Genomic DNA, 24,942 nt, shown 5'->3' with positions numbered 1-24,942 from the left:
GTCTCTTGTAGCTACAAACCTAATCCTTTTCTTGTTTGTTATAGGTGGTACTTACTATTTTAATACCTCACAGAGGAATCAGAAGAACAAAGACAATGATAAACCCAAAGGCAAGGCTCCTGAAGATGATGAAGGTACTGATGTTCTGAAGTACCTGTCCCTCTTGTGCCTCCTTGTGGATTCTCCTCTTGTTAAGAAAGGCAGAGTTGATTGCCTGTCCCTGTGTGAACTGCCCTCCTGTGCTTGCTGAGTCCTTGGTTTTCTCAGAGATGCCTCTGTGGACACCTGTGTCCCTCTGTCACACTCAGGAATGTCTGGAGGCAGACAGAGCTTCTGTGTCTGCACAGAAAGGGTAAATCCTAAATCCTGGGAGTAGAGACTGGTGATTCCAGCCCTGTGCACACTAGTCAGGGTTTCCACTGTTCCTGAGTGTGTGAAGCCAGCTAGCAGATGAGTGAGGGGAAGGCAAATGAGTGGGGCCAGGTTTGCAGGTGCAGGATCGCCACCGTTTACAAGCTAACATTGCCCTGTTCCGGTTCACAGCCACACTTGGGGAAACTAAGAACGCCCTCATATCTTAGGTTTCACCCTGCTGGAATTAGGAGTGTAAAGCATGTAGAAGATGAATGATTGAACTGAACTGCTGGAGTCTGTTAAGTTTCTTAGCTAGAAGCTGCTTTTTGTTTTTGTTTTTCTATAAGCTTTTTGGAGCCAATAATGTTGGAAGTTGTCTACCCTTAGAGATAGTATGTGCTTAGCATTGTACTAAGTATTTTTGTATGTTGTCTCATTTAATTCTGTTCTCAAAACAGAGCAAATTCTAAATGGATTAAGTTTATTTATTTACTTACTTATTTGTTTGTTTGAGACAGTCTCACCTGGACCAGGCTGGCTCTAAGCTTGCTAATACTCCTGCCTCTCTTCTGAATGAATGCTGGTATTATGGGCATGCACCATCACACTTACCTAGGTTATTCAATCTAAAGGGAAAACAGGTCTGGGAGATGGGTCAGTGAGTAGAGCACTGTAATGCACGTGTGAGAGTTTGGATCCACAGCACCTATGTGAATGCTGAGCAGTCGGCTGCCTGTCTGTCTGTCTGGAAATCTCATCACTGGGGATCAGAGATAGGGAATCCCTGGTGCAAGCTGACCGGCTAGACTGGTTGGATCACCAAGCTCTGGTTCAAGTAAAAGACCTTGTCTTAGTATATAAGATGGAGAACAACCAAGGAAGTCATGTGATGTCAACTTCTGGCCTCCACATGCACATGGGCACCTACCTTCACATGTGCTCACACATGGGAATACATGCACACTACACACTCAAACCACATACATAGTTGTTTATTTGTTTGTTCTTAAGCAAAACTAAAAAGAATTGTGTTGCTAGAGTTTTCCTGCCTGGCCCACAGTCAGGACAAATCTCTCTCACCCGCCAGTCCCAAGCTGCTCAAACCTGATCAAGTAAACACAGAGACTTATTTTGGTTACAAACTGTATGGCTGTGGCAGGCTTCTTGCTAACTGTTCTTACAGCTTAAATTAATCCATTTTTATTAATCTATACCTTGCCACGTGGCTTGTGGCTTACCGGTACTTTACATCTTCCTTGTCCTGATGGCGGCTGGCAGTGTCTCCCCTCACTCAGCCTTCCACTTTCCAGCTCTATTCTCCTCCTTGTCCCACCTATACTTCCTGCCTGGCCACGGACCAATCAGTGATTTATTTACTGACCAATCAGCAACACATTTGACATACAGACCATCCCACAGCACCTCCCCTTTTCTTTTCTTAAAAAGGAAGGTTTTAACCTTTACACATCTCCAAAGTCAGCTTGGTAAATTTGGGAATTTGGGCGTAGCTTCTCTTACTACTTCCTGCTGGAGGGGGGCGCTGTATCTTATGGGGACACAAAGAATATTTTAGGGTTATGGAGTAGTCCATGAGGGTGTATCATCTGAGCCAGTTGCCTTGAAACGGTTCTGGATGTTGGATCATCTGGGCCATGTGTCATCGGAGACCTTTCAGGGGGTCTTGGCTGGTCAAACCTGATGTATCTTAATCTGGAACAAATCCATAGCCTCTGGCTTTCTGTGGAAACAAAAGCAGAGCCTCCTTTCCAAAGCAACATATCCTTACATCCAAATTTTGAAGTCAAGGTACCTTTAAAATATACATTTTGGCATAACTCAACAGCTTTTGCAATCAAATGTTTTTCTTCAGTTACGAATATCAAAGAGAACATAATCCAGATTCTCTGTGTGATAGCCATCTTTACGTGGCTTATTTTTTTATATTAGCTTGAGCCTATTGTTTTGAACTGCAGCCTTCTAAGCCTGAAACAGCGCTGGCGCTGTGGCTGCTGGCTCCGCCCACTTCAGCTTCCCAACATGGCAGTGATACGTTTTCCGCCAGCTCTGGGAGCCATCAACTCTCAGAAATAGTGGTCTATGCTTTTATCCAAGCAGCGTGTAGCCCAGAAACCTCTTTTTTTGTTTTGTACTAGCAAAGGCTAAATCCACAATGTAGCTTAATGTGCCATTTGCAGAGGCCTCATTCCCGCCATACGGCAGGTCGAGCGCGCACGCTAGGAACCCGCCAGTAGCTCAAACCGGCAGCTGCCGCTCATTTGAGAGAGACAATTAGGAAGCTGTTTTTAGCTCCGTTTTAGAATCTTTTTTCTCAGGTTTTAGGTGGAAACTCTTGCCACCACGTTGGACGCCATTTGTTGCTAGAGTTTTCCTGCCTGGCCCACAGTCAGGACAAATCTCTCTCACCAGATTAATAAAAATGGATTAATTTAAGCTGTAAGAACAGTTAGCAAGAAGCCTGCCACAGCCATACAGTTTGTAACCAAAATAAGTCTCTGTGTTTACTTGATCAGGTTTGAGCAGCTTGGGACTGGCGGGGTGAGAGAGATTTGTCCTGACTGTGGGCCAGGCAGGAAAACTCTAGCAACAGAATTGGAACATACAGGTGAACATTTCACATCTTGAAGTGAAAAAGGCTTCTCTTCTTTCTTCCTCCACCTTTTTTTCACATAAAGTATCATGTAGCCCAGGCTGGCCTAGAACTCACTGCGTAGCTGAGGCTTCCTTGAGCTGATCCTCCTGCCTCAACTTCCCAAGTGCTGCGTTTATAAATGTATGCCTCTGCTCCTGGCTTTTATTTTGTTGTTGTTGTTGTTTTGATTGTTTGTTCATTTTTGTTTTGAGGCAGGGTCTTGCTTTGTAGCCTTGGCTGGCCATTGCCTCAGACTCTCAAGTATTGGGATTATAAGTATAAGTCTTCATGCCTGGCTCTTTAAATTTTATCTATCTATCTATCTATCTATCCATCCATCCATCCATCCATCTATCTATCTGTCTATTTATTTATTTATAGAACGGGTTTCTCTGTGTAAGGGTTTCTCTGTGTAACCTCCCTGGCTGTCCTGGAACTGATTCTGTAGAGGAGGTTGGCCTTGTATTCACAGAGATCTGCCTCCTGAATGCTGGGATTAAAGGCATGTGCCTCCACCACCTGGCTAGAAAATAAACCTTGGATGAAATTTTCAGGCAGGGGTTGGAAAGATGGCCTAGTGGTTACTTCCTGCTCTTGCAGAGGACCCTGGTCATTTCCCAGCACTCACATGGTAGCGCATAACCATCTAGGTTGTGTTTTAGTTCTGGGAGCTCTGATATCCTCTTCTGGCGTCCATGGGCTCCTGCATGCATGAGGTGCATATGAATTCACACAGGGGGCTGGGGATTTAGCTCAGTGGTAGAGCGCTTGCCTAGCAAGCGCAAGGCCCTGGGTTCAGTCCTCAGCTCCAGGAAAAAAAAAAAAAAAAAAAATGAATTCACACAGTTGTGAGTGCGCACACAATAGATACATTTCAAAAATTTTCGGAGTCTCCTAAGGAGGATGCCTCCATTGTTTCTGTAAGGTGAGACTTGTCCTTACCTTCCAGGTTTCTCTACACGTTATCAGTAGTCAGAATGAATGGTATGGATCTAGAACTATCTACATGGTGCTCACAGCAGGAAGGATTTCTGAGCCTGAAAACCTGGTGACTCTTCCCCTGAAATTCAATAGCAGCATTTTGTTTTTACATGCCTGAACCAGTGACCTATTTAGCAATTGACAATCATGCCCCCCCCCCCCTGAAGAATTTTGGCAACAAAGCTTACTATTAGAGTCTGCTGTGCTGCTGACTGGTGGATATACCATGCGATAGCTTTGATGGAGGTTCATGCCTTAAGCACTTTGGAGACAGTGTGACATCAGATACTCAGGCAGAGAAAGAACTCTGCTGTGAACTTTCTGAGCCAGTATGTTATTAAGCCCAAAGATGTGCAAGAAATGTGTAGGAAGCAGTATTTAGGGGCCTGGAGGTATGGCTCAGTGGTTAAACAGTTCTACTGCTATTGCAGAGAGTATGAGTTCAATTCCCAGCACAAACTGCCTGAAATTCTAGTTCCAGGGGATCCATTACCCTTTTTGGCTCTGCAGACACTGTACTCAAAGGTACAAACCCACACTTAGACATACACATAATTAAAAATAATTAAGAATGATCTGAAGTTTTGAGATCACAAATAAACATGGCACAGATCAATGAGGGACAGGCAAGATTGGACAGTTTGGGAGAGTCCTTGAGGAAGGAGTTGAGCACTGGGCATGGAATGCCAGTTTCTAGTCACTCCCAGGGCTGGGGTTCACTGTCTCTTGTGATGGGATCATGGGAATAGAAATGAGGGACAATATGATAACCTAGTATATGAATTATATTTATTAATTTTTGACTTTTTGAAATTGAGACAGAAATGGTCTCAATTTTGTAGCCCAGGCTGGACTTGAACATTCAACTTTCTTGCCCCAGCCTCCCAAGTGCTGGGATTACAGTTATTACAGGTATACAACATCATGCTTGCCCCACCCCCACCCCTAACACAAGACTAGGGTTGTGTATGTTCAGGCTGTGTTTGTGTATGGATGTGTTGTCTTAATATGTGTCTGTGTACCACATGTGTGCTAAGTGCTCTGGGGCTGGAGTTCTAGACAACTGTGTGTTGTCAGTGGGTGCTAGGAATTGAACCCAGGTCCTCTGGAAGAGCAGTCAGTCCTCTTAACAGCTGGGCTACTTTCCAGCCAGTCCTAGGCAGTTTTTGAACTTACTGTATAGCAGAAGCTGACCTTGAATGTCTGAGCCCCCTATTTCTACCTCCTAAGTGCTGGGCTTGCAGGTATGTGCAACCGTGTCCAGCTTTGGTTTATTTATTTTTTTTATTTTGTCTATTTTATTATTATTATTTTAAGACATGTTTTCACTGTGTATTTATAATTGTTCTGGAACTTACCATGTAGACCAGGCTGACCTCAGACTTTCAGAGATCCCCCTGCATCAGTACTCCAGAGAGCTGGGATAAAAATGTGTACTATTTTGGTATTTTTAAGACAGAGTGTCCTGTATTCCAGGCTGGCCTTAAACTCACTATGTAACTCAGGATGACTTTGAACTCTTGATTTTCCTGCCACTACCTCCCAATTACTAGCATTACAGGCATGTATTACCATTATCTATTTTGTTTTAATTATTGTGTATGTCAGTGTACTGTATGCATGCAGTGCCAGAAGTAGATGTGGTACTGGAACTGGAGTTACAGATGGTTGTGAGCTGCCATTTGGGTGCTGAGTCCTCTGGAAGAGTAGCCAGTAGTTTCAACCATTGAGCCATCTCTCTAGCCCTGTATTTTAGTATTGTTGTTGTTGTTTTTATTATGTATACAGAAGAGGGCGCCAGATCTCATTACAGATGGTTGTGAGCCACCATGTGGGTGCAGGGAATTGAACTCAAGTCCTCTGGAAGAGCAGTTGGTGCTCTTAACCGCTGAGCCATCTCTCCAGCCTGTATTTTAGTTTTTATTATATCTATTTATTTGTGTATTGTGCAGAAAGGGCATGCATGCACAGTGTGCTTGTGAAAATTGGGAAACAAGTTATGGGTGTTGGTTCTGGCTGTCCACTGTGTGGGTCCAGGTCATGAGGCTTTGCAGCAAGTGCCTTTACTTGCTAAGCTATTTTGCCAGCCCTGGAGTCTTCTGTGTGTCTGTGCTCGTGTGCTCGTGAGCATTTGTGATTAGGATTTGGGAGTTTTGTTTCTTTTTTTAGAGATAAGGTCTCATTATATAGCCCTGGTTGTGCTGGAACACACAGAAATCCACTTGTCTCTTCCTCCCAAGTGCTGGAATCATACATACTATGTGTATGTACATATATACATACTATATTTATGCAGACTCTGATAGAGAGCAGAGGGCTTTGGATCTTTCTGCCTCTGCCTCCCAAGTGCTGAGATTAAAGGCCTGCACCACTACACTTGGCATCAACTTATTTTTAAATATTACATTTGAAGAAATAAATTTGGGTAGAGAGAGCATTCCGCTCTTCTATTTGCTCTTCCATGAACGAAGAAGATGTTCTCTTTTGGGGCAGGTGGGAGCAGGTACTTGCTATGCCTGATGGCTTATATATGCTACAGGTGTTATGTTGGTATTTAGTTCACAGCATGCATTTTAGTGCCTGTGTTTCTTTCTGGACTTGTAGTGGATAGTCTCCTGTATGAGGCAACAGCATGGTGTTCCTTGGATGGCTTTTGACTTTAAAAGTTGTTACATGCCATTCACAGTGGGAACTATGACTTCCTCTGAAGTGACTTTAGTGAATAAAGTCTCAGTGACTGCAGACAGCATATGGATAGCATTTGTCAAGTGTATCATCTCTTCTCTTTCTCAGGGGTAGGGATGGAGGGTGGTAGTGGTGTTGAAACAGAGTCTCTCTTTGTAATCTTGGCTTTCCTGGAACTCTCTGTGTAGACCAGGATGCCCTTGAACTCACAGAGATCCTCCTCCCTCTGCCTCCCAAGTGCTGGGACACAGGGGAGGTGCTTAGTCTTACTGCAACTTGATATGCCATGGTTTTGTTTGTTTGTTTGGTTGGTTGGTTTTTTGAGACAGGTTTCTCTGTGTAGTTTTGGTGCCTTTCCTGGAACTCACTCTGTAGACCAGGCTGGCCTCGAACTCACAGAGATCCTCCTGCTTCTGCCTCCCAAGTGCTGGGAGTAAAGGCGTGCGACACCACCGCCCGGCTTGCCATGTTTTATTTGTACTCATGGGAGACCTGCCCTCTCCTGGATGGAGACGGAAAGGGAGTAAGTGGATTGGGGGGTGGGAGGAGGGATTGGGAGAGGAGAATGGGGATGAGGCTGCAGCCAGGATATAAAACAAATAAGGGGCTAGAGAGATGGCTCTGAGGTTAAGAGCACTGACTGCTCTTCCAAAGGTCCTGAGTTCAATTCCCACCAACCACATGGTGGCTCACAACCATCTGTAATGAGATCTGGTGCCCTCTCCTAACATTCAAGCAGAACACTGCATACATAATAAATAAATAAATCATTAAAAAATAAATAGCCGGGCGGTGGTGGCGACGCCTTTAATCCCAGCACTCGGGAGGCAGAGCCAGGCGGATCTCTGTGAGTTCGAGGCCAGCCTGGGCTACCAAGTGAGTTCCAGGAGAGGCGCAAAGCTACACAGAGAAACCCTGTCTCGAAAAACCAAAAAATAAATAAATAAATAAATAAATAAATAAGTAGAGGGTGTATACCACCATGCCAGGCCTAGGATAATGCTTGAAAAACAGGCAGAAACTTGGGATTCATTAGGACACGGATCCTGTCCCTCCTTTGCTGAGTATTCTAAGGAGAGAGATAGAAGTGAGACCCTGCTCATGTGAGAATGTGCCTGGGCTTATTCTTGATGTGCCTGATTCTCACTGTGTTCTGTTCAGAGGAGAGGAGACGAAAAGAGCGGGAAGACCAGATGTATCGCGAGAGGCTGCGCACCTTGTTCATCATCGCTATTGTAATGAGCCTGCTGAACTCCCTCAGTACCAGTGGGGGCAGTATTTCCTGGACTGACTTTGTCAATGAGATGCTGGCGAAAGGCGAGGTGCAGCGTGTGCAGGTGGTACCCGAAAGTGATGTGGTGGAAGTCTATCTGCATCCTGGAGCCGTGGTGTTTGGGCGGCCTGTGAGTCGGGGTGAAGGCATTGGACTGGGAAAGTTGGGAATATCCCCTTTTCAATCAGCCTTTTAATCCTGGGCTTGCCTGGTTGTCTTTAACAGGATATGTACAGAGTAGGGCTTGCTGCAGGGTTTGAACAGTGCTTGTCAGAGGAGCTCTTGACAGGAAAGACAGCTCTGATGGCGTGTCAGTGGAAGAGGTGAAAATAAGTGACAATCGATTCTAGACAGTATCTCCCTGGTATGAGAGGATAAGGAGATGAGACCATCTGCAGCCTAGAAGTTGTGCTGAGGCAATCTGGGTATGTGCAGGACTGGCTGTGAATTCAGAAGGCTGGGGCTTTTTCTCAGGTCACGAGGATCTGGGAGAGCTAGGGTGGTAAGGAGTTACTGTAAACAGTTTACAACATAGCTCTTAAGTGGATGGTTGGCAGAGATGGATGCAGAAGTCGATGATGGGCTATTAGTCGGAGGCCTGCTGACACCACAGACCGGTCTGCCCTTTGACGGATATAAAATAAATGCAAGTAAGTGAAGGACTGAAACTCAGAGAGGACAATGAGGGATTGTGCTCACACCAAGATCCCAGCTTGGGAACCCTAGAAGAATACACACGATGGGGCAGGGGCTGTGGGTTTAGATCAGGTGGGAGACTCAGCGTCAGAGATCAGTGACATGTCCCACCCCAGGTGAGAGTACTCACAGTTGAAGCTGTGGAGACTGGCCTCAGAGGACAACCAGTATGAAGATGAGTCCCATCCTGCTCTGCTTCAGTCCTTAGAGTCTCTTATCTCTCCCCCAGTGTCATATACCATTACTGAGTCCTGAAAGCATTCAGGCAAAGATATTTCTAGAATATCTTTTTTCTATGTGAGCCTTAAAACTACTTGATTATAGGATTATTTAAGACTCTGATTTTTTTTTTTTTTTTAAAGACAGAGTCTTACTTTGTAGCCCTGGCTGGTCTGGGCCTTACTCTGTAGACCAGGCTAGACCAGGCTCACCTCAAACTCCTAGAGATCTGCCTGTCTCTGCCTCCCAAGTTCTGATATTAAAGGTGTGTGCTACCACACTCAGCCCATAACAGACCCAGAATTTTTTCTTTCATTTCCTTCTCATGTTTTATTTGAAATTGGGTGGCAGGAGAATGTAACTGTGAGAGGCCACCTGGCTGATCGCCCCTGTTCCAAGTGACCACACCAAACTGTAGGGACAGTCTCTATTTGTAGGCTCTACTGACTAGAATGAGCCTTTTCTTCCAGTGTAGTATATTTTCTTTCAACAGACCTCTTACATGGATGTGGGTGGCGTGAGTGTCATCTGGTCCAGCAAGTTCTATTAGATCATCTCTGTTCTGATAATTTGTAAGAACTGGGGCCATGGGATCAATACGCACTGTCAAACAACAAAAGCTCAATCCATCTAACCACAACAATGAAGGCATAACACAAGCACCTGCCCCGAAACACCCGCCTGCCTCAGCAGAGGTGCGCAGAGCACTCTGCGACTTTGCACAAGCACCTAGATGAGGCAGATACAGAAGGTCCCAGACACTACGGAGAATGTAGGGTTTGAACTGGCTTCTGAAATAAGACACTTTGCTCTTGAGTTTGGCATAGTAGAGAGGGTCATTTCAAACCTTCCCCTTATGAAGGTTGGTGAAGCTATTTGAGTATTAGAATGGCTTGACGTATTGGGAAAGCCTAGAGCAGACATCTAGGATCAGTAAAGGTAATCCTGAAAGTGTAACTTATGGGTGCTTTATCTAATGTGCAGAAGGAGGAAATGTAAATGGTAGTTAAAATATTTAATTGCCTCCTTACTGTCACCCCCACCAATATACAGCGAGCCATGACATATTGTTGAAGACTTCTCTGAAACTGTAGAGCTGGGCCATCCATCATCCATCATTGGCTCAAGTTAAATCCAGGAATGTATTAGAATTTGAGCTCCCAGTAATTTAACCTGGTAATATGTGGGATATGACAAAAGTGACATGAAAACTGGGCAAGATAGTTCATTCAGGAGAAGTTTGCATTCAAGGCCAACCTGAGTTATACAACATGATCACTGTCTCACAAAACAAAAGCAAAAATAATAAAACCTGAAACTGGTGACCCAGACTGGCCATGAGGATAATTGTGACTTCCTGCAGGTGCCTGTCCCTGTGGTGAGTCCCACGTGCCAGGGTAAAGTTTTACTAAGTACAAAGCATTTCCATCAGAAGGAGTATCTCCTGAGGTTGTCATTCTAGGTTGGACATGAGAAAACTAGAACTTTTTAGGCATGAAAGTGCCTTTTACAAAGTGTCCTCTTTGGAGCCCTGGTGTCATACAGTGTGCCAGCTCTGTGTGCTGACCTTTCACTCTCTCTCTGCCCACTCTACATTTTGTCCTCAGCGGCTGGCCTTGATGTACCGGATGCAGGTTGCAAATATTGACAAATTTGAAGAGAAGCTTCGAGCAGCTGAAGATGAGCTGAACATCGAGAGCAAGGACAGGATTCCTGTTTCCTACAAGCGGACAGGATTCTTTGGAAAGTATGTTAATTGTCCTGTGGACTTGACCTAATCCAGCTTGGCTTTGTAATGTGAGACACACTGAACAGACAACAAATCTTGAGCTGACTTTGCTGGGTCCCTGTGGGAAGGTTCCATGAATGTAAGAGGACAGAGGCTGCAGATGTGGAAGTGCAAATCCCTAGAGCTTTCACTCTCTTCAGTTGTCTGTGGTAGGTAGTCCTGAGTTAAACACACCAAGGTTGCTGCTTTCCATAAAGGAAAATGGAACAGAAGGAATAGAAGGGGTCATAATAAGTAGAAATTCTTTCAGAGGCATCTTAGCACTGTTGGGTATATTGTGAGGGCCATGGAGCCCATAGGCCAATATTGCTAGTGATGGAAGCCAGTGTCTAAAGAGATGTTTATTGTGAGGTTGTGACCTGAGATGCAGGAAGCCATTATCAACAAGTACTCCTTTGAAAATGACTTGTAATCTGCACAGCCCAGATGCTGAAACCTCCCACCCTGAAGCTGATCTGTTTTTTTGTTTTGTTTTGTTTTTTGTTTTTCCAGAGCTGAGGACCGAACCCAGGGCCTTGTGCTTGCTAGGCAAGCACTCTACCACTGAGCTAAATCCCCACCCCCTGATCTGGTTTTATTGTCAAGTGACAGGGAAGTATGAGGCAGGTCATGGGTGGTCCTCTTCTTCCTTCTCACATAGAGAGCCTAATCACAGAGTTTAATTTTGTTAAGTCTTTTTGTTTGTTTTTTTTACTAATTGAAAATGACAGACTATAACATGTTAGCCATAGAAGAACCTGCTTTTGTTGGACATTGTCACGTAGCAGGATAGGTAAGCCTTTGTTCATTCAGTCTAAACACTTGAAACCTGTGTGGAAGAGGAAATTTGCTAACAGTAGGACAGGAGAACATGTCTGCACAACTGTTTGCTTTCTGCCTTAGCCTCAGTTTTAGAGTTCCCAGCTTCTAAGGTTTGTTCATCAGTTGCCTTGAAAATGACTTCCACCTGCATAACTGCCTTTCTTCTTACCCAGTGCCCTCTACGCCCTGGGGATGACGGCAGTAGGCTTGGCCATCCTGTGGTATGTTTTCCGACTGACTGGGATGACAGGAAGGGAAGGCGGATTCAGTGCTTTTGTAAGTTGTACTGCTGGATGTCTGTAAGAACTTGAATGCTTCTCCATAGCCTCTAGAAAAGTCCTCGTGGAAAATGAGCTTTTGACAGTGGCTGTGATCAACAGCCTGTCTCACCTGCTTGGCTGCCTGGAGAGTGTGGGATTACCAGTGTTGCTGAAAGCCTGTTTCCTGACATGGGGCCACCGAGCCCACTATGTATAGGGAACTGTGTTCTGTGTGGTCCTTTTTTATTGCAAAGTCCCATATCAGCGGGGAGCGGTGCTCTTCTTTTTCTCTCTCATTGGCTAATAGAGAAACATTAAAAGTACCTTAAAGAACAGCCATACCATAAGAAAACTCCCTTCCACTCTTGGGGTATACCTTAGGAAGTGTACTTTCCCTCCTGTGGCTTCTCCATCCCTCAGGCTTAGGCTGGGGATGTAGGCAGCTCCTTTTGTACCCGTCCGAGTGTCACTGTTTCCACTGAGAATACAAGCATATTCTGTCTCTGTAGCTAAAGAAGACTTTTTCTTCTGATGTGGTGTTGGTGATTAACCCTAGAGCCTTGTACATGCTCTCTACCATTGAGCTGTGCTCCTTACCCTGAGGAGAAGTTCATGGTTGTCTTTTTTTTTCTTTCTTTTTTTTTTTCCTTTTCTTTTTTCTGAGACAGAATCTCACTATGCAGCCCTGGTTGGCCAGGCACCCTGTGTAGACCAGGCTAACATGGAACTTACAGAGGTCTACCTGCCTCTGCCTTAAAAGCTAGGATTAAAGGTATGAGTCACCATGCCCAAAAAAAGAGTGTGATTTTTGGGGTTTTTTTGTTTGTTTGTTTTTGAGACAGGGTTTCTCTCTGTATCCCTGGCTGTCCTGGAACTGGCTCTGTAGACCAGGTTGGCCTTAAACTCAGAGATCCACTTGCCTCTGCCTCCCTAGTACTGGGATTAAAGGTGTGCGCCACCACTGCCTGGCTTATCTTTTTAAAATTTATTTTATTTTATGTATATGAATGTTTTGCCTGCATGTGTGTGCACTCTGTGCATGCAGGGCATACAGAGGTCAGAAGAGAGTATTGAATCTCCTAGAACTCAAGTTATAGAAGGCTGTCTGTATGTATGTTAGTAATTGAACCTCTGTAAGAACAACAAGTGGGGCTGGAGAGATGGCTCAGAGGTTAAGAGCACTGCTTGCTCTTCCAAAGGTCCTGAGTTCAATTCCCAGCAACCACATGGTGGCTCACAACCATCTGTAATGAGATCTGGTGCCCTCTTCTGGCCTGAAGGGATACATGCAGACAGAACACTGTCTACATAATAAATAAATAAATCTTTAAAAAAAAAAAAAGAACAACAAGTGTTCTTAACCACTGAAACATCTCTCCAGTTCTATTTTTTTAAAGGTAAATTGTTAAGATTACTTTCTTCCTAATATAAACAATACAAACCAAAGGTTCCCCTAGTGTGTTTGAAGTGGTCTGTGATCTCATTGTAACGGAGGGAGTAGGCTGATAAGCTGATCCTCCTGGGTTGTGAGTGGAAGCAGCTCCACCAAGGATAGAGTTACAGATTTGTGTTAGGTCAGGCAGCTAGCAGCTCCTGCTTCCCTATCTTGCTAGGGATGCACAGTTTCCTGCCCTGACTCTTTCTGCACAGAATCAGCTTAAAATGGCACGTTTCACCATCGTGGATGGGAAGACAGGAAAAGGAGTCAGCTTCCAAGATGTGGCAGGAATGCATGAAGCCAAACTAGAAGTCCGAGAGTTTGTGGATTATCTGAAGGTGAGAGGCATGTGTTAAGGCCATAAGAGATGTGAGTAGGTGGTGAAATGTCTTTTCTCCAAGAAAGAAGGCTGGGGTGAGCAGACACTTGGAGACTGGGGTTTGTTCCATGGGTTAGGTGTTATATGTTAAGGGTGACAGTCTCATCTCATAGATACGGTAAGATGTGTCTGTACCTGGTAAACCAACTGCAATGCCCAGTATACAGTCGGCCATCAAAAGAGAAGAGTGTAATTAACAGTCCACTTCAATTAGACCATCTTTTCTTTTGGAGCTGCAACCCTATGAAGCTTTTTGCTTTTTCTGGACCCATTGAAACTGTAGCTGCTTCATGAGTATCATAAGTTACTCTTCATGTGAGTCCCTTAAACATTCTCTGTGAAATGCTGAGTGCTTAATGTCACATGTCTATTCCTGCCTAGAGCCCAGAGCGTTTCCTTCAGCTTGGTGCCAAGGTTCCAAAGGGTGCCCTGTTGCTGGGACCCCCTGGTTGTGGGAAGACGTTGTTGGCCAAAGCAGTAGCCACTGAGGCTCAGGTGCCCTTTTTAGCAATGGCTGGCCCGGAGTTTGTGGAAGTCATTGGAGGTAGGTGTGGGCTGGAAGTATGGGTGGCTTCATTGGCCTAGTGCCGGGGTGGCTTTCCACATAACCCTCCTAACATGGGGAGCTGAGTGGAACAGAGAAGGACAAACACAACCCAAGTTAAAATAAGCTTTGGTCCAAGCCAGGCAGAGGTGGTGCATGTTAGTCCCAGCACTCAGAAGGCAGAGGCAGGCAGATCTCTGAGTTTGAGTTTGAGACCAGCCTGGTCTACAGAGTGAGTTCCAGGATACCCAGGGCTACACAGAGAAACTCTGTCTCAAAAAAAAAAAAAAAAAAAAAAAAAAAGCTTTGGTCCACACCCACTTGGTAGTTATGTGCTTTGATTCCGCTTGGATCTGTGGCTTGGGAGACCCGGATGACTACATGGCACTTCTGGTCCATCCACAGAGAGTGGCTTGTTAGATACAGGTATCTCTGGTGGAAGATTTTGCCTGGCTGTGACCCAAAATAGGATTTGATTTCCTTTATCTGCCTATATTTTGACATTCTGTGTCCCCTCAGGCCTGGGAGCTGCCCGTGTGCGAAGCCTCTTCAAGGAAGCCCGAGCCCGGGCCCCTTGTATAGTATACATTGATGAGATCGATGCTGTGGGAAAGAAGCGGTCCACCTCCATGTCTGGCTTCTCCAACACAGAGGAAGAACAGACCCTTAACCAGCTCCTGGTTGAGATGGACGGTCAGTGCCAGCATGCCCCACCATCCACTGTACACCAGGAGAAGACTGATCCTACCAGAGCGATGGCTTTCAGAGTGGATGAATCTGGTCACAGTTTTTGTTTTAGCTGATAGAGTCGTTATCACTGATAGGGGTATTGCCACTGTTTTATATTGCTGTCAACTCCTCCTCTAGTGAGAACATTATGCAGAGAATATTCTAGATATTGACATCTAACAGCAAGTCAGCTTAAGAATTGTCTATCCATTTGCTACCTGTAAGAAACTCTGTTTAGGGGCCTGGAGAGGTGGCTCCATAGTTAAGAGCACTGACTGCTCTTCCAGAGGACCCAGGTTCAATTCCCAGCACCCACATGGCAGCTCAAAACTGTCTAATTCCAGTTCCAGGGGACCCGACACCCATGGCAAAACACCAATGCACATTTAAAAAAAAAAAAAAAACAGAAAGAAAGAAAGAAAAGAAAACTAACTCCTCTTTTGGAGCTGGAGAGAGGGCTCAGTGGTTAAGAGTACTTGTTGCTCTTACAGAGGACCTGGGTTTGGTTTCCAGCATCCACATGGTGGTTCTCAACCATCTATTATTGCAGTTCCCTGGCATCCAATGCCCTTCCAACCTGCAGGCATCAGGCACACATATGGTACATACAACATACTTGCAAACAAAACATTCATATAGGTAAAATAAGTAAATATAAAGGAAATTCATCTTTCCTTTTTTATACTGGAGAGTAAATCCAGGGCTTCACACATGTTAGGTGAGCACTGACCACTAGCTTCATCCTCAGTAAAATTTTTGTTTTGAGACACAGTCTCACTATATAACCCTAGCTGGCCTAGAACTTGCTATGCAGACCAGTCTAACCTCAAACTCACAGGGATTCACTTACCTCTGCCTCCTAAATGCTGGGATTAAAGTTATGTACCTGGCATGTTTATTTTTTATTTTATTTTATGAATATGTATAAGCACGAGGAAGTAAGAAGAGGTGTTAGCTCTCCTGGAGCTGGAGTTAGGGTGTTTGTAAGCTGCTGACATGGATGCTGGTCCTGAACTCAGGTCCTCTGGAAGAGCATCAAGTTCTCTTGCTCTGCACCAATCTTTCAGCCCTTTGTTTTTTGTGTTTGAGACAAGATTTCAATATGTGACCCTAGGGCTGGCCTCAAATCCCTGATCCTTCTGCCTCAGCCTCCTCAAGAGCTGGGATTACTAGTATGTGGCTCCATACCCAACTTGAGGTCAATTTTTAACTATTATTCAATTAGAATTACAGGTTTTAGGTTTATATCTTATGGAGACACTCATCTCAAGCTATTTTTGGTATTGATGAGAGGGACTTACTTGGTGTTTTGTTTGGTTTTCAAGTCAGGGTTTCTCTGTGTAAGAGCTCTAAGGAGAAACTTTAGCAGTGATATGAAAGAGTTTAGACTGAACAAACTTTGTAAGTCTCTTCAAAGTCTTCTTGCTCTTTATGCTAGCTGCCAGTCCCAAGATGTAACATTATGGCTCCATTGCCCTTAGCCAGGTCCCGTGCAGTCTCATGTAGCCCATGGGGTGGTATTGGCTCTGAGTTTCTTCCAGTCTTTTGAAATGGTAACACTCTTTGCAGGACAGTTGTGTTAAAGACATCTTTTTGGGGGACTGTGATGTGATTTTTTTTTTTTTTTTTTTTTTTGCTTTTTTGAGACAGGTTTTCTCTGTATAATAGCCCTGACTGTCCTGGATTTCACTTTGTAGACTATCCTGGCTTTGAACTCATAGAGATCTGCCTGCCTTTGCCTCTTGAATGCTGGAATGAAAGGTCTGCACCACCGCACCTAGTTTGTGTGATGTTTCGTGTGTGTGTGTGTGTGTGTGTGTGTGTGTGTGTGTGTGTGTGTGTGTGATGTGTTCTTAAGGCCAGGTGAAGCATTTATTTTGGTAGGAACAGTTCAGTAACATGATGATCCTCAAGGCCGTAAGCAACATTACATCTTTGGCAGGAGACTATAAAGTGGAGAGCGCTAGGAGAGGACACATTATGTCTTCCTTTGGCCTTCATGCACAGACACATACTTGCACCTACACGCACATGCATATGTTTGCACTCGTCTCACACACATGCATGTGAGAATTCAGCTCCTGGCTCTTGTGATGTCAGAAGGCCTCATGCACATTGGAAGTTATTTCATGAACTGTAAAGTTGCTATAAGTTTAAATCAAAGGATAAACTGGGCAATGCTGGCCTTTCCCAGCACTTGAGAGGCAGAGGCAGACTGATCTCTGTGAGTTCAAGGCCAGCCTGGTCTACAGAGCAAGTGTAGGACAGCTAGGACTACAAAGAGAAACCCTGTCTCAAAAAAACCAAAATAAATAAATAAACAAACAAACCAATCAATCAATCAATCAAAGGATGATGGTTCTAACAATGAAGAGGAAAAGGTATTCTATTGTTGAGACGGTATGAAAATGGTCACATAGAGAGCTGCCCCAGCCCTCCTTTTCCTGTCTCTGTTGTTGTCCAGTTGTCCGTCAGTTCAGAGCCCATGGCAGGTGTAACAAGTACCCTAACAGCTGCTCTGCACACTAACAGCCGGGGCTCACTGTCAGGTTTCCAGAGCACTGACTACCTCCGAGGATGTGGTGGTCGTTCCTTGTGGAGAGAGAGCAGAAGGCTGCTAGAAACTGACAGATACCTTCAGACCAGACCCAGGAACCTGGCATGAAGGTCTTTGTCTCAGCTAGGACTCTATGAAGTGAGGTTGAACACGTACCCCTCATCCTTGTGAACATTGACCATGCATCCTTGATCATGAAGGAAACTCCAGTGAACCCTTCTCCTGTGGCTCTTTTCTTCCCTCAAAGATATGTTTTATTTAAATAGGGGCTTAAATGGATTTCATAACATTACTACTGAACTAGAAAAGAAAACCTGTTAACCAGTTTGTTACCTCACACAGCTTAATGACAGAGGCCATCCTTTTCAAGAGATTTGAGTCTACTAGAAAGCATGACATTTTTCTGAGCTGAATTTCTCTGAACTACCATAAAAATAGCTGTTTGTCCCCCAGGGTTGGCTGAGGAACTGGTTGCTTGTCAAGTTGGCCCAGCATTAACAAGTCTCTTTGTGCTCTCACAGCTGTGGACACTGGTTCCTTCAGAAGCTCTGAGACTAGTCTTTGTTGTCTCCTCAGGAAGAGCAATTTCTGTTCATTGAAGTGCAGAGGAGGGAGTTGAGCGGATGTTGTGCTGGTCGTGGGAAAAACTCCTAAGGGAATGAGAAATCCTGGTCCCAGAGGCCTAAGCACAGGTGCTGTGTGCATTTCTGGGACCATAAAGTCATAGAAGAGAACCTCCAGCAAGAGCACCAGCTGCCCACCTGCTTACCGCACAATCACTTGGCCGTAGGTGTATTCTTAGAGAAAGGGCTTCTTTTGGGGGGGTAGGGTGGGGGGTTGAGACAGGATTTCTCTGTGTAACACCCTAGGCTATCTTGGAACTCACTGTAGACCAGGCTGGCCTCGAACTCACAGAGATCCAACTGCCTCTGCCTCCTGAGTGCTAGGATTAAAGATGTTTACCACCACTGCCCGGAGAAAGGGTTTTTTTTTAACATGGAGTGTTCTGCTGTGGTATATATTGTATAGTTTTTGTTTGGGGAAACACAAATGGAGAATGTGAATGCTGATTCCACATTGGAGTCATTTGAAAATCCTAACAGGGCCAAGCATGGTGGTTCACACCCTTAATCCCAGTACTCAGGAGGCAGAAGCAGGTGAATCTCTGTGAGTTTGAGACCAGCCTGGTTATAGCAAGTTCCAGGTTATCTAGTACTACCTAGTGAGACCCTGTTTCAAGGGAAAAGAGAAAATCCAACAGGGCTTGGAGAGTGGCTCAGTGGCAGAGCTCTTGCCTTATATGCATGAGATCCTAGTTTATATTAAAAAAAAAAAATTACCACTGGGGTAGAGAGATGCCTCAGTACTTAAGAGCATTGACTGCTTTTCCAAAGGACCTGGGTTCAATTCCCAGCACCCACGTGGCAGCTCACAACTGTCTATAACTCCAAGATCTGACACCTCACACATACATGCAGGCAAAACACCAATGTACATAAAGTTAAAAATAAACAAACAAACAGATAAATAAATAAATAAACTGAAAGGAAATAAGCAGGCTGGAAAGATGGCTCAGCAGATAAGAGCACTTGTTGTAACCAGTCATGATGGGGTGCACAGCCTTTAATCCCAACACTCAGGAGGGAGAGGCAGGTAAATATCTATGAGTTCAAGACTAACCTCATCTACAGAGGAAATTCCAGAGCCACATGGTGAGACCCTGTCTCAACAATAACAACAACAAACAAAAAGAATACTTGTTGTTCTTGCAGAGGACTGGGCTCTGGTCCCCATATCCACATGCACCAACCATCTATAACTCCAGTTCCAGAGGCTGAGACACCCTCTTCTGATCTCCACATTGACCAGGCACACACTTTGTGCACATACATTCATGCAGGCAAAGCACTCATACTCATAAACAACAGAAAGTAAATCCAATTAAAATTTAAAAAATAATAATAAAATATAAAAAATAACAATAATAATTAGAAAGGAAGGAGGAAGACAAATGATGTGGTACATTCTTGCATTCCAGCATGCAGGAGCCTGAGGCAGGAGGATCTGGAGTCAGCCTGGGCACTATAGTGGGGCCTTACAAACATTCCAGCACTTGGGAGGAAGGAAGAATCTCTGTGAGTTCAAGGTCAGCCTGGTCTACATACAGAGTACCAGGATAGCCAGAGCTACATAGAGAAACACTGTCTCAATCTCTCACCCCAACCTCATGTTGTTTGGTTGTTTTTATCTACACCTGACCTTGCAATTTTTTGTTTTGTTTTGTTTTGTTTTGTTTGAGCCAGGGTTTCTCTGTATAACAGTCCTGGCTCTCCTGGAACTTGCCCTGTAGACCAGGCTGGCCTCGAACTCAGAGAGATCCACCTGCCTCTGCCTCCTAAGTGCTGGGATTAAAGGCATGTTCCACTACCACCTGGCTTGACCTTGCAGTTTTTTAAAAAATTGGATTTTATTTATGTTCAAGGGTTGAGTAAATACATGTATCTCACAACGTACATGTAGAAGAAAGAGGACAATTTGCAGGAGTCTGTTCTCTCTTCCATTTTGTGGATCCTGGGTGTTGAACTCTAGTTATCGGACTTGGCAGCAAGCTCTCTTACCCACTGAACCATCTTGCTGGCTTTGCCATGGCTTTTATGCATCTTGACAGTTCAGTTCTCACAGTAGAAGTGAGTATATTTTGCATAGCTTTCAAGATGCATTTCCTCATGACCATGTCAGGGGAGTGAATAACAAAACAGACAGAGCCTGGGACTCCACTGTTGTGTCATATCCTACTAGCAAAATAGCTATTCATCTAACCACTCGGACTGCTCATCACCCTTCAATGGAGTCACTAACACTTCAGGTCAGACTGTGGGCCAAGGCCTGGGTGATGCCAGGCTTGAGAGCACATGGGTACCACTGGTGGCTCTTAGTGTGTGCCCCAGATAGCAGTATTGGCCTTGCTAAGAGCCATTTCCACACATAGCCACAGTTTCTGGACACCCCCTACCCCCAGACCAAAAGTTAGAAGTGAACCTGAGGGAGATAATCTGTTCCGACTGGGGAGTGGCTGTTATCTTGGTGCTATGTGGTAATAAATGGCCCGTTACTCTATGTTGATGTTGTCAGCTTCTCTTATGTAGAGCAGGACCCACTCCCCATACCTCTGTTGTGACATTAACCAACTACCCATCTCTTGGGTGTGTTCCCCATCCTTCCACCACACAGAGCTACTACCCAGCCTAGCTGGTTTGAGAGCTTTAGGGGATTCTTCTGCCTCCACTCCCCATCCTCCCATGGGAGTGCTAGGATCATAGAAGCTTGTGCTGTGCATCCAGCTTTTACAGGAGTTCTGAGAATTCACACTCGGGTCCTCATGCTTGCATAACGAGTGTTTTTTTTTTTTTTTCTATATGAACCATCTCTCCAGCCCTGTTGTAATTTTTTTCTTTAGTTTTTATTTGTTTGTTTGTTTGTTTTTCCGGGGGGTGGGGAGGACACAAGATCTTACTGTGTAACCTTGACTGGCCTAGAACTTGTAGAGATCCATTTGCCTCTGCCTCCTAATGCAGGGATTAAAGGCACGTGTCATCATGCTCAGCTTGTGTTTTTGAGACAGACTCGTGTAGTCTAGGCTGGCTTTGAACTCCCGTTGTAATTCAGGATGATTTTGAACTTCTGATCCTCTTATATCACTCTCTGAAGTGATGGGGATGCAGATGTGTGCCATCAGACCTGGCTCCTTAATTTATTTTTTATTTTGAGATAAACTCTCACTAGTTGCCCAAGATGGCCCTGAACTTGCCATCCTCCTATCTCAGCCTTCCAAATACCTGGGTACAGGCCTGGCACGATTTTGTATATAAACTTTATAATTTCAGAATTCCAAGGCACCTAGACAGAAGACATTCAAGAAGCATGAGCATGCTGGGTGTGATGGAGCACACCCTAATCCCAGTACTCAGGAGGCAAAGACAGGCAGAGCTCTCTGAGTTGAAGGCCAGTTTCTTCTATATAGCAAGTTTCAGGCCAGCCAGGGCTACTGAGATTGATAGTGTCTCACTGAAACAAGCAAAAGAAGCCTGAGCATGAAACCAGGAAGGTCTTTGGGCAGAATGTTTTGTATGGATCTCTCTTAGCTGTCACATCTCTAGCCTATCAGCTTCTTGCTCTCTGTGTCATTATTTCTCTACCAAGGCTCAGGTGTCCAGAGGAACCTTGGGGCTGTGGCAGAAGGCAGAGCTGAGCTCATTAAAAAAAAAAAAAAAAAAAAGCATTGTTTTTAGGTATCTGCTTAGCTTTGGCAAGGTGACCTTCTGCCTTGCTCTGTTCTTGAAGGCTCAGTGAATTATTGTCACTGTTACGGCTTGTCAGGTTTAAAGTGTGATAAGGAAGATATCATTTTCCTTCCTTCCTTCCTTCCTTCCTTCCTTCCTTCCTTCCTTCCTTCCTTCCTTCCTTCCTTCCTTCCGTCTCATGCATCCCAGGCTAGTCTTGAACTCATTATATGCCTGAGGATTACCTTGGACTCCAGATCATCCTGCCTCTAGAGTGCTAGTATTTACAGTTACGTGCCACCACACCTGGTTTATGTGGTGCTGAAGACTGAACCCAGGACTTCCTGCATAGTAGACATGCACTCTAGCAATTAACCTACATTCTCAGCCCCCTCCCCAGCTTCTTTACAAAGAAAATTTTTAGGGGGATTTGTTGTTTGTTTGTTTGTTTGTTTGTTTGTTTTGGGAGGTCACTATGTCTTGGCTCTCCTGGAACTTGCCATGTAGACCAGGCTGACGTAGAACTCAAAGAGATCCTCTTGCTTCTGCTTCCCAAATGCTGGGAGTAAAGATCGTGTGCACCACCACACCTGGCTATAAACCTTTTTGTGTAGTTGATTTTTTTCTCCCAGTCACATCTAGTCAAGGATCTAGGGTGGTTTCTGAGCCACTTTAAAAAAAACTATGTATGAATGTTTTGTCTCTGATTACATATGTGTACTACATGTGTGCCTGGTGCCCATGGATGTCAAAAGAAGGCAGACCTCCTGAAACTAGATTTACATATGGTTGTGAGCCACCTGATGTGGGTGCTGGGAACCAAACCTGAGTCCTCTGCTAGAGTAGCACTGTTTCTAACCACTGAGTCATCTCTCCAGCCCCACCTTTAATATCCTGGACAAGAAACCTCATGCCTAAACCCAGGTTTTAAAGTGTTTAGATACCACATAGTAAAGAGCTGCCGCTGAGCAAGCACAGTAGCTTCTTGGGATGAAAATGTTCTACTCCCTTGCAGGGATCCACCTGAGTCTCCACATACAGCCAAGGGAAACTGCTATTGTTAAAAAACAAGCAACTTCACACTTTTGGCATGACTTTGATTGGAAGCCATTGGGAAGGTGCCTGCACCTCATCATCCTGTCCAGAAGGAATCTGGTGTTCTTCTTCCCCCGGGCCTTTACTTTTCCCCTGCTGTGTCCTCAAGGGGGTAGTCACTGGGAAAAGCCATTCTGTCGAAATCTTACACTCCAAAGGCCACTGTGTCTGCTCTGTCCTCTCAGGAATGGGCACCACAGACCATGTCATCGTCCTGGCTTCCACGAATCGAGCTGATGTTTTGGACAATGCTCTGATGAGGCCTGGTCGACTCGATAGGCATGTCTTCATTGATCTTCCCACTCTCCAGGTCAGAACCACTGGGAAGGATGGGGCAACCAGTTTCTCCATAGCACAGTTCTTATGGCCTGGGCCACAGCCTTCCTTCCCTCCCTGGGGAACAAGCTCTAGTTTTATAGTTATCATGGTTCTTTTCTCCAGTATCTAGCCTTAGTGTGACATTACTGTGGCCCTTGGGGCCCAAGTAAGTGTCCATGACCACTCTGATACCGTAATACTCAATGTCCTTTTATAGTTGTTTTGGTTTGGTTTGGTTTTTGAGACAGAGTCTTGCTATGTAGCCCAGGTTAGCTTTTTTTTTTTTTTTTGGTTTTTCGAAACAGGGTTTCTCTGTGTAGCTTTGCGCCTTTTCCTGGAACTCACTTAGTAGCCCAGGCTGGCCTCGAACTCACAGAGATCCGCCTGCCTCTGCCTCCCGAGTGCTGGGATTAAAGGCGTGCACCACCACCGCCCAGGTTAGCTTTTGAACTTAATGATTCTCTAGCTTCTACTTCTTGAATGCTGGGATCATAGGGTCCTGGTGATGGGGCTTGCTCAGTATTTATTCACTGCTCTCTTATTTTGACAGTGAGCTAAAGTTTGCCCAGTGTCTTCTACCTTCATCCTTGAGTGTGTGGAGTTGACTGCACTGGTCTAGGTTAGGTGGTTTGGGGTTTTGTTTGTTTGTTTGTTTTGTTTTTATTTTTTGAGATAGGATTTCTCTGTATAGCCCTGGCTGTCCTGGAATTCTCTCTGCAGACCAGGCTGTCCTCAACCTCAGAGATCCACTTGCCTCTGCCTCCCAAGTACTAGGATTAAAGGTGTGAGCCACCACTGTCTGGCTTGGGTTGAGTTTTATAGTAAATTCTTTCAAATCAAAATGAGGGCATCTCTCCTTTCCATCTTGAATTTTATGAGAAGTCTTGGGATTTTCACCCCTCCCTCTTTGATGTTTTTATGCATTTTTATGTATATGAGAGTTTGCCTGTATGAATGCATGGGCACCATGTGTGTTCCTAGTGCCCGAGGAGTATCCGATCCCCTGGGTCCCCTGCAACTAGAGTTACAGACGGTTGTGAACCACCATGTGGATCCTAGGAACTGAACCCAGGTCCTCTGAAATAGCAACATGTGTTCCTAACCTCTGAGCCATCTTTTCAGTCTCTAATCATCTTGCCTTTCGTAACTGCACTTGACTTTGTCTTGGAAGTGGTGTCCATGAAAGCCTCAGAAACCATGGTTTTCTGCCCTGATAGTCTCTTTCTCACAAACTTCTGTTTGGTCCTGCTACATGGTCAAAGTACCTGTATTATAGCCTTGAGAGAGCAGGAATTGGATAGAGGGTCTGTGTGGAAGGAAGGAGAGCAAATATAATGGCTGGGTAGTTAGTTAATGCCACTGGAGAGAGATGTGTGGGGTAGCCTCAGTATCCCTCACTTTACTTAAGAGAAGCTGGTTGTCTCTGACAATGTCAGATATTTTATGTCAGGATCCAGAATGTGTGACTTGCAGAATTTTTGTGGAATAAATCTTTGCTATGTGTGGTATGCTTTACTTGTATTCTATTACATTTATTTTCTTTTCATCTTTAAATTGCTGCTTGGAGCTCTATAAATTGGTTTCTAAGAGCACGGGTAATGACTGAGAATGTCAAGCATGTAGTAGCCAGTGTTTCCTGTGATAGCCATGTTTCATCATGGAGCTTGTGGGAGAAGAGTTTGTCTTGTTAGCCAAGTGTGATTTCAGCTGTGTCTTCCCGTTTGTGACAGGAAAGGCGGGAGATTTTCGAGCAGCACCTGAAAGGCCTGAAGTTGACCCAGCCCAGCAGCTTTTACTCCCAGCGGCTGGCAGAGCTGACACCAGGATTCAGTGGTATGACCTCAACCTTAGTACATGTATTCATGACAGAGAGCCTCCATCTCCCAGTGCAAGT

At 44.8% G+C, this 24,942-nt stretch overlaps 1 protein-coding gene across 2 annotated transcripts in view; it reads left to right on the top strand.

Annotated features, from left to right (window-relative positions):
• Spg7 (SPG7 matrix AAA peptidase subunit, paraplegin) overlaps positions 1-24,942 on the top strand; it is a 42,876-nt gene that overhangs the window by 7,094 nt on the left and 10,840 nt on the right. For both annotated transcript variants that reach the window (XM_052726996.1, XM_052726994.1), the window contains exons 3-11: positions 45-134; positions 7,832-8,073; positions 10,466-10,605; positions 11,622-11,724; positions 13,359-13,484; positions 13,907-14,069; positions 14,589-14,762; positions 22,916-23,040; positions 24,779-24,881. In XM_052726996.1, the coding sequence (XP_052582956.1) occupies positions 45-134; positions 7,832-8,073; positions 10,466-10,605; positions 11,622-11,724; positions 13,359-13,484; positions 13,907-14,069; positions 14,589-14,762; positions 22,916-23,040; positions 24,779-24,881 (1,266 nt within the window). The remainder of the gene's footprint in view (positions 1-44; positions 135-7,831; positions 8,074-10,465; positions 10,606-11,621; positions 11,725-13,358; positions 13,485-13,906; positions 14,070-14,588; positions 14,763-22,915; positions 23,041-24,778; positions 24,882-24,942) is intronic.

Source organism: Peromyscus californicus, unplaced genomic scaffold (genome assembly GCF_007827085.1).
Source record: "Peromyscus californicus insignis strain IS unplaced genomic scaffold, ASM782708v3 Scaffold_8__1_contigs__length_139910024, whole genome shotgun sequence".
Classification (NCBI taxonomy): Eukaryota; Metazoa; Chordata; class Mammalia; order Rodentia; family Cricetidae; genus Peromyscus; species Peromyscus californicus.
This window is presented reverse-complemented; position numbering and strand designations above follow the sequence as displayed.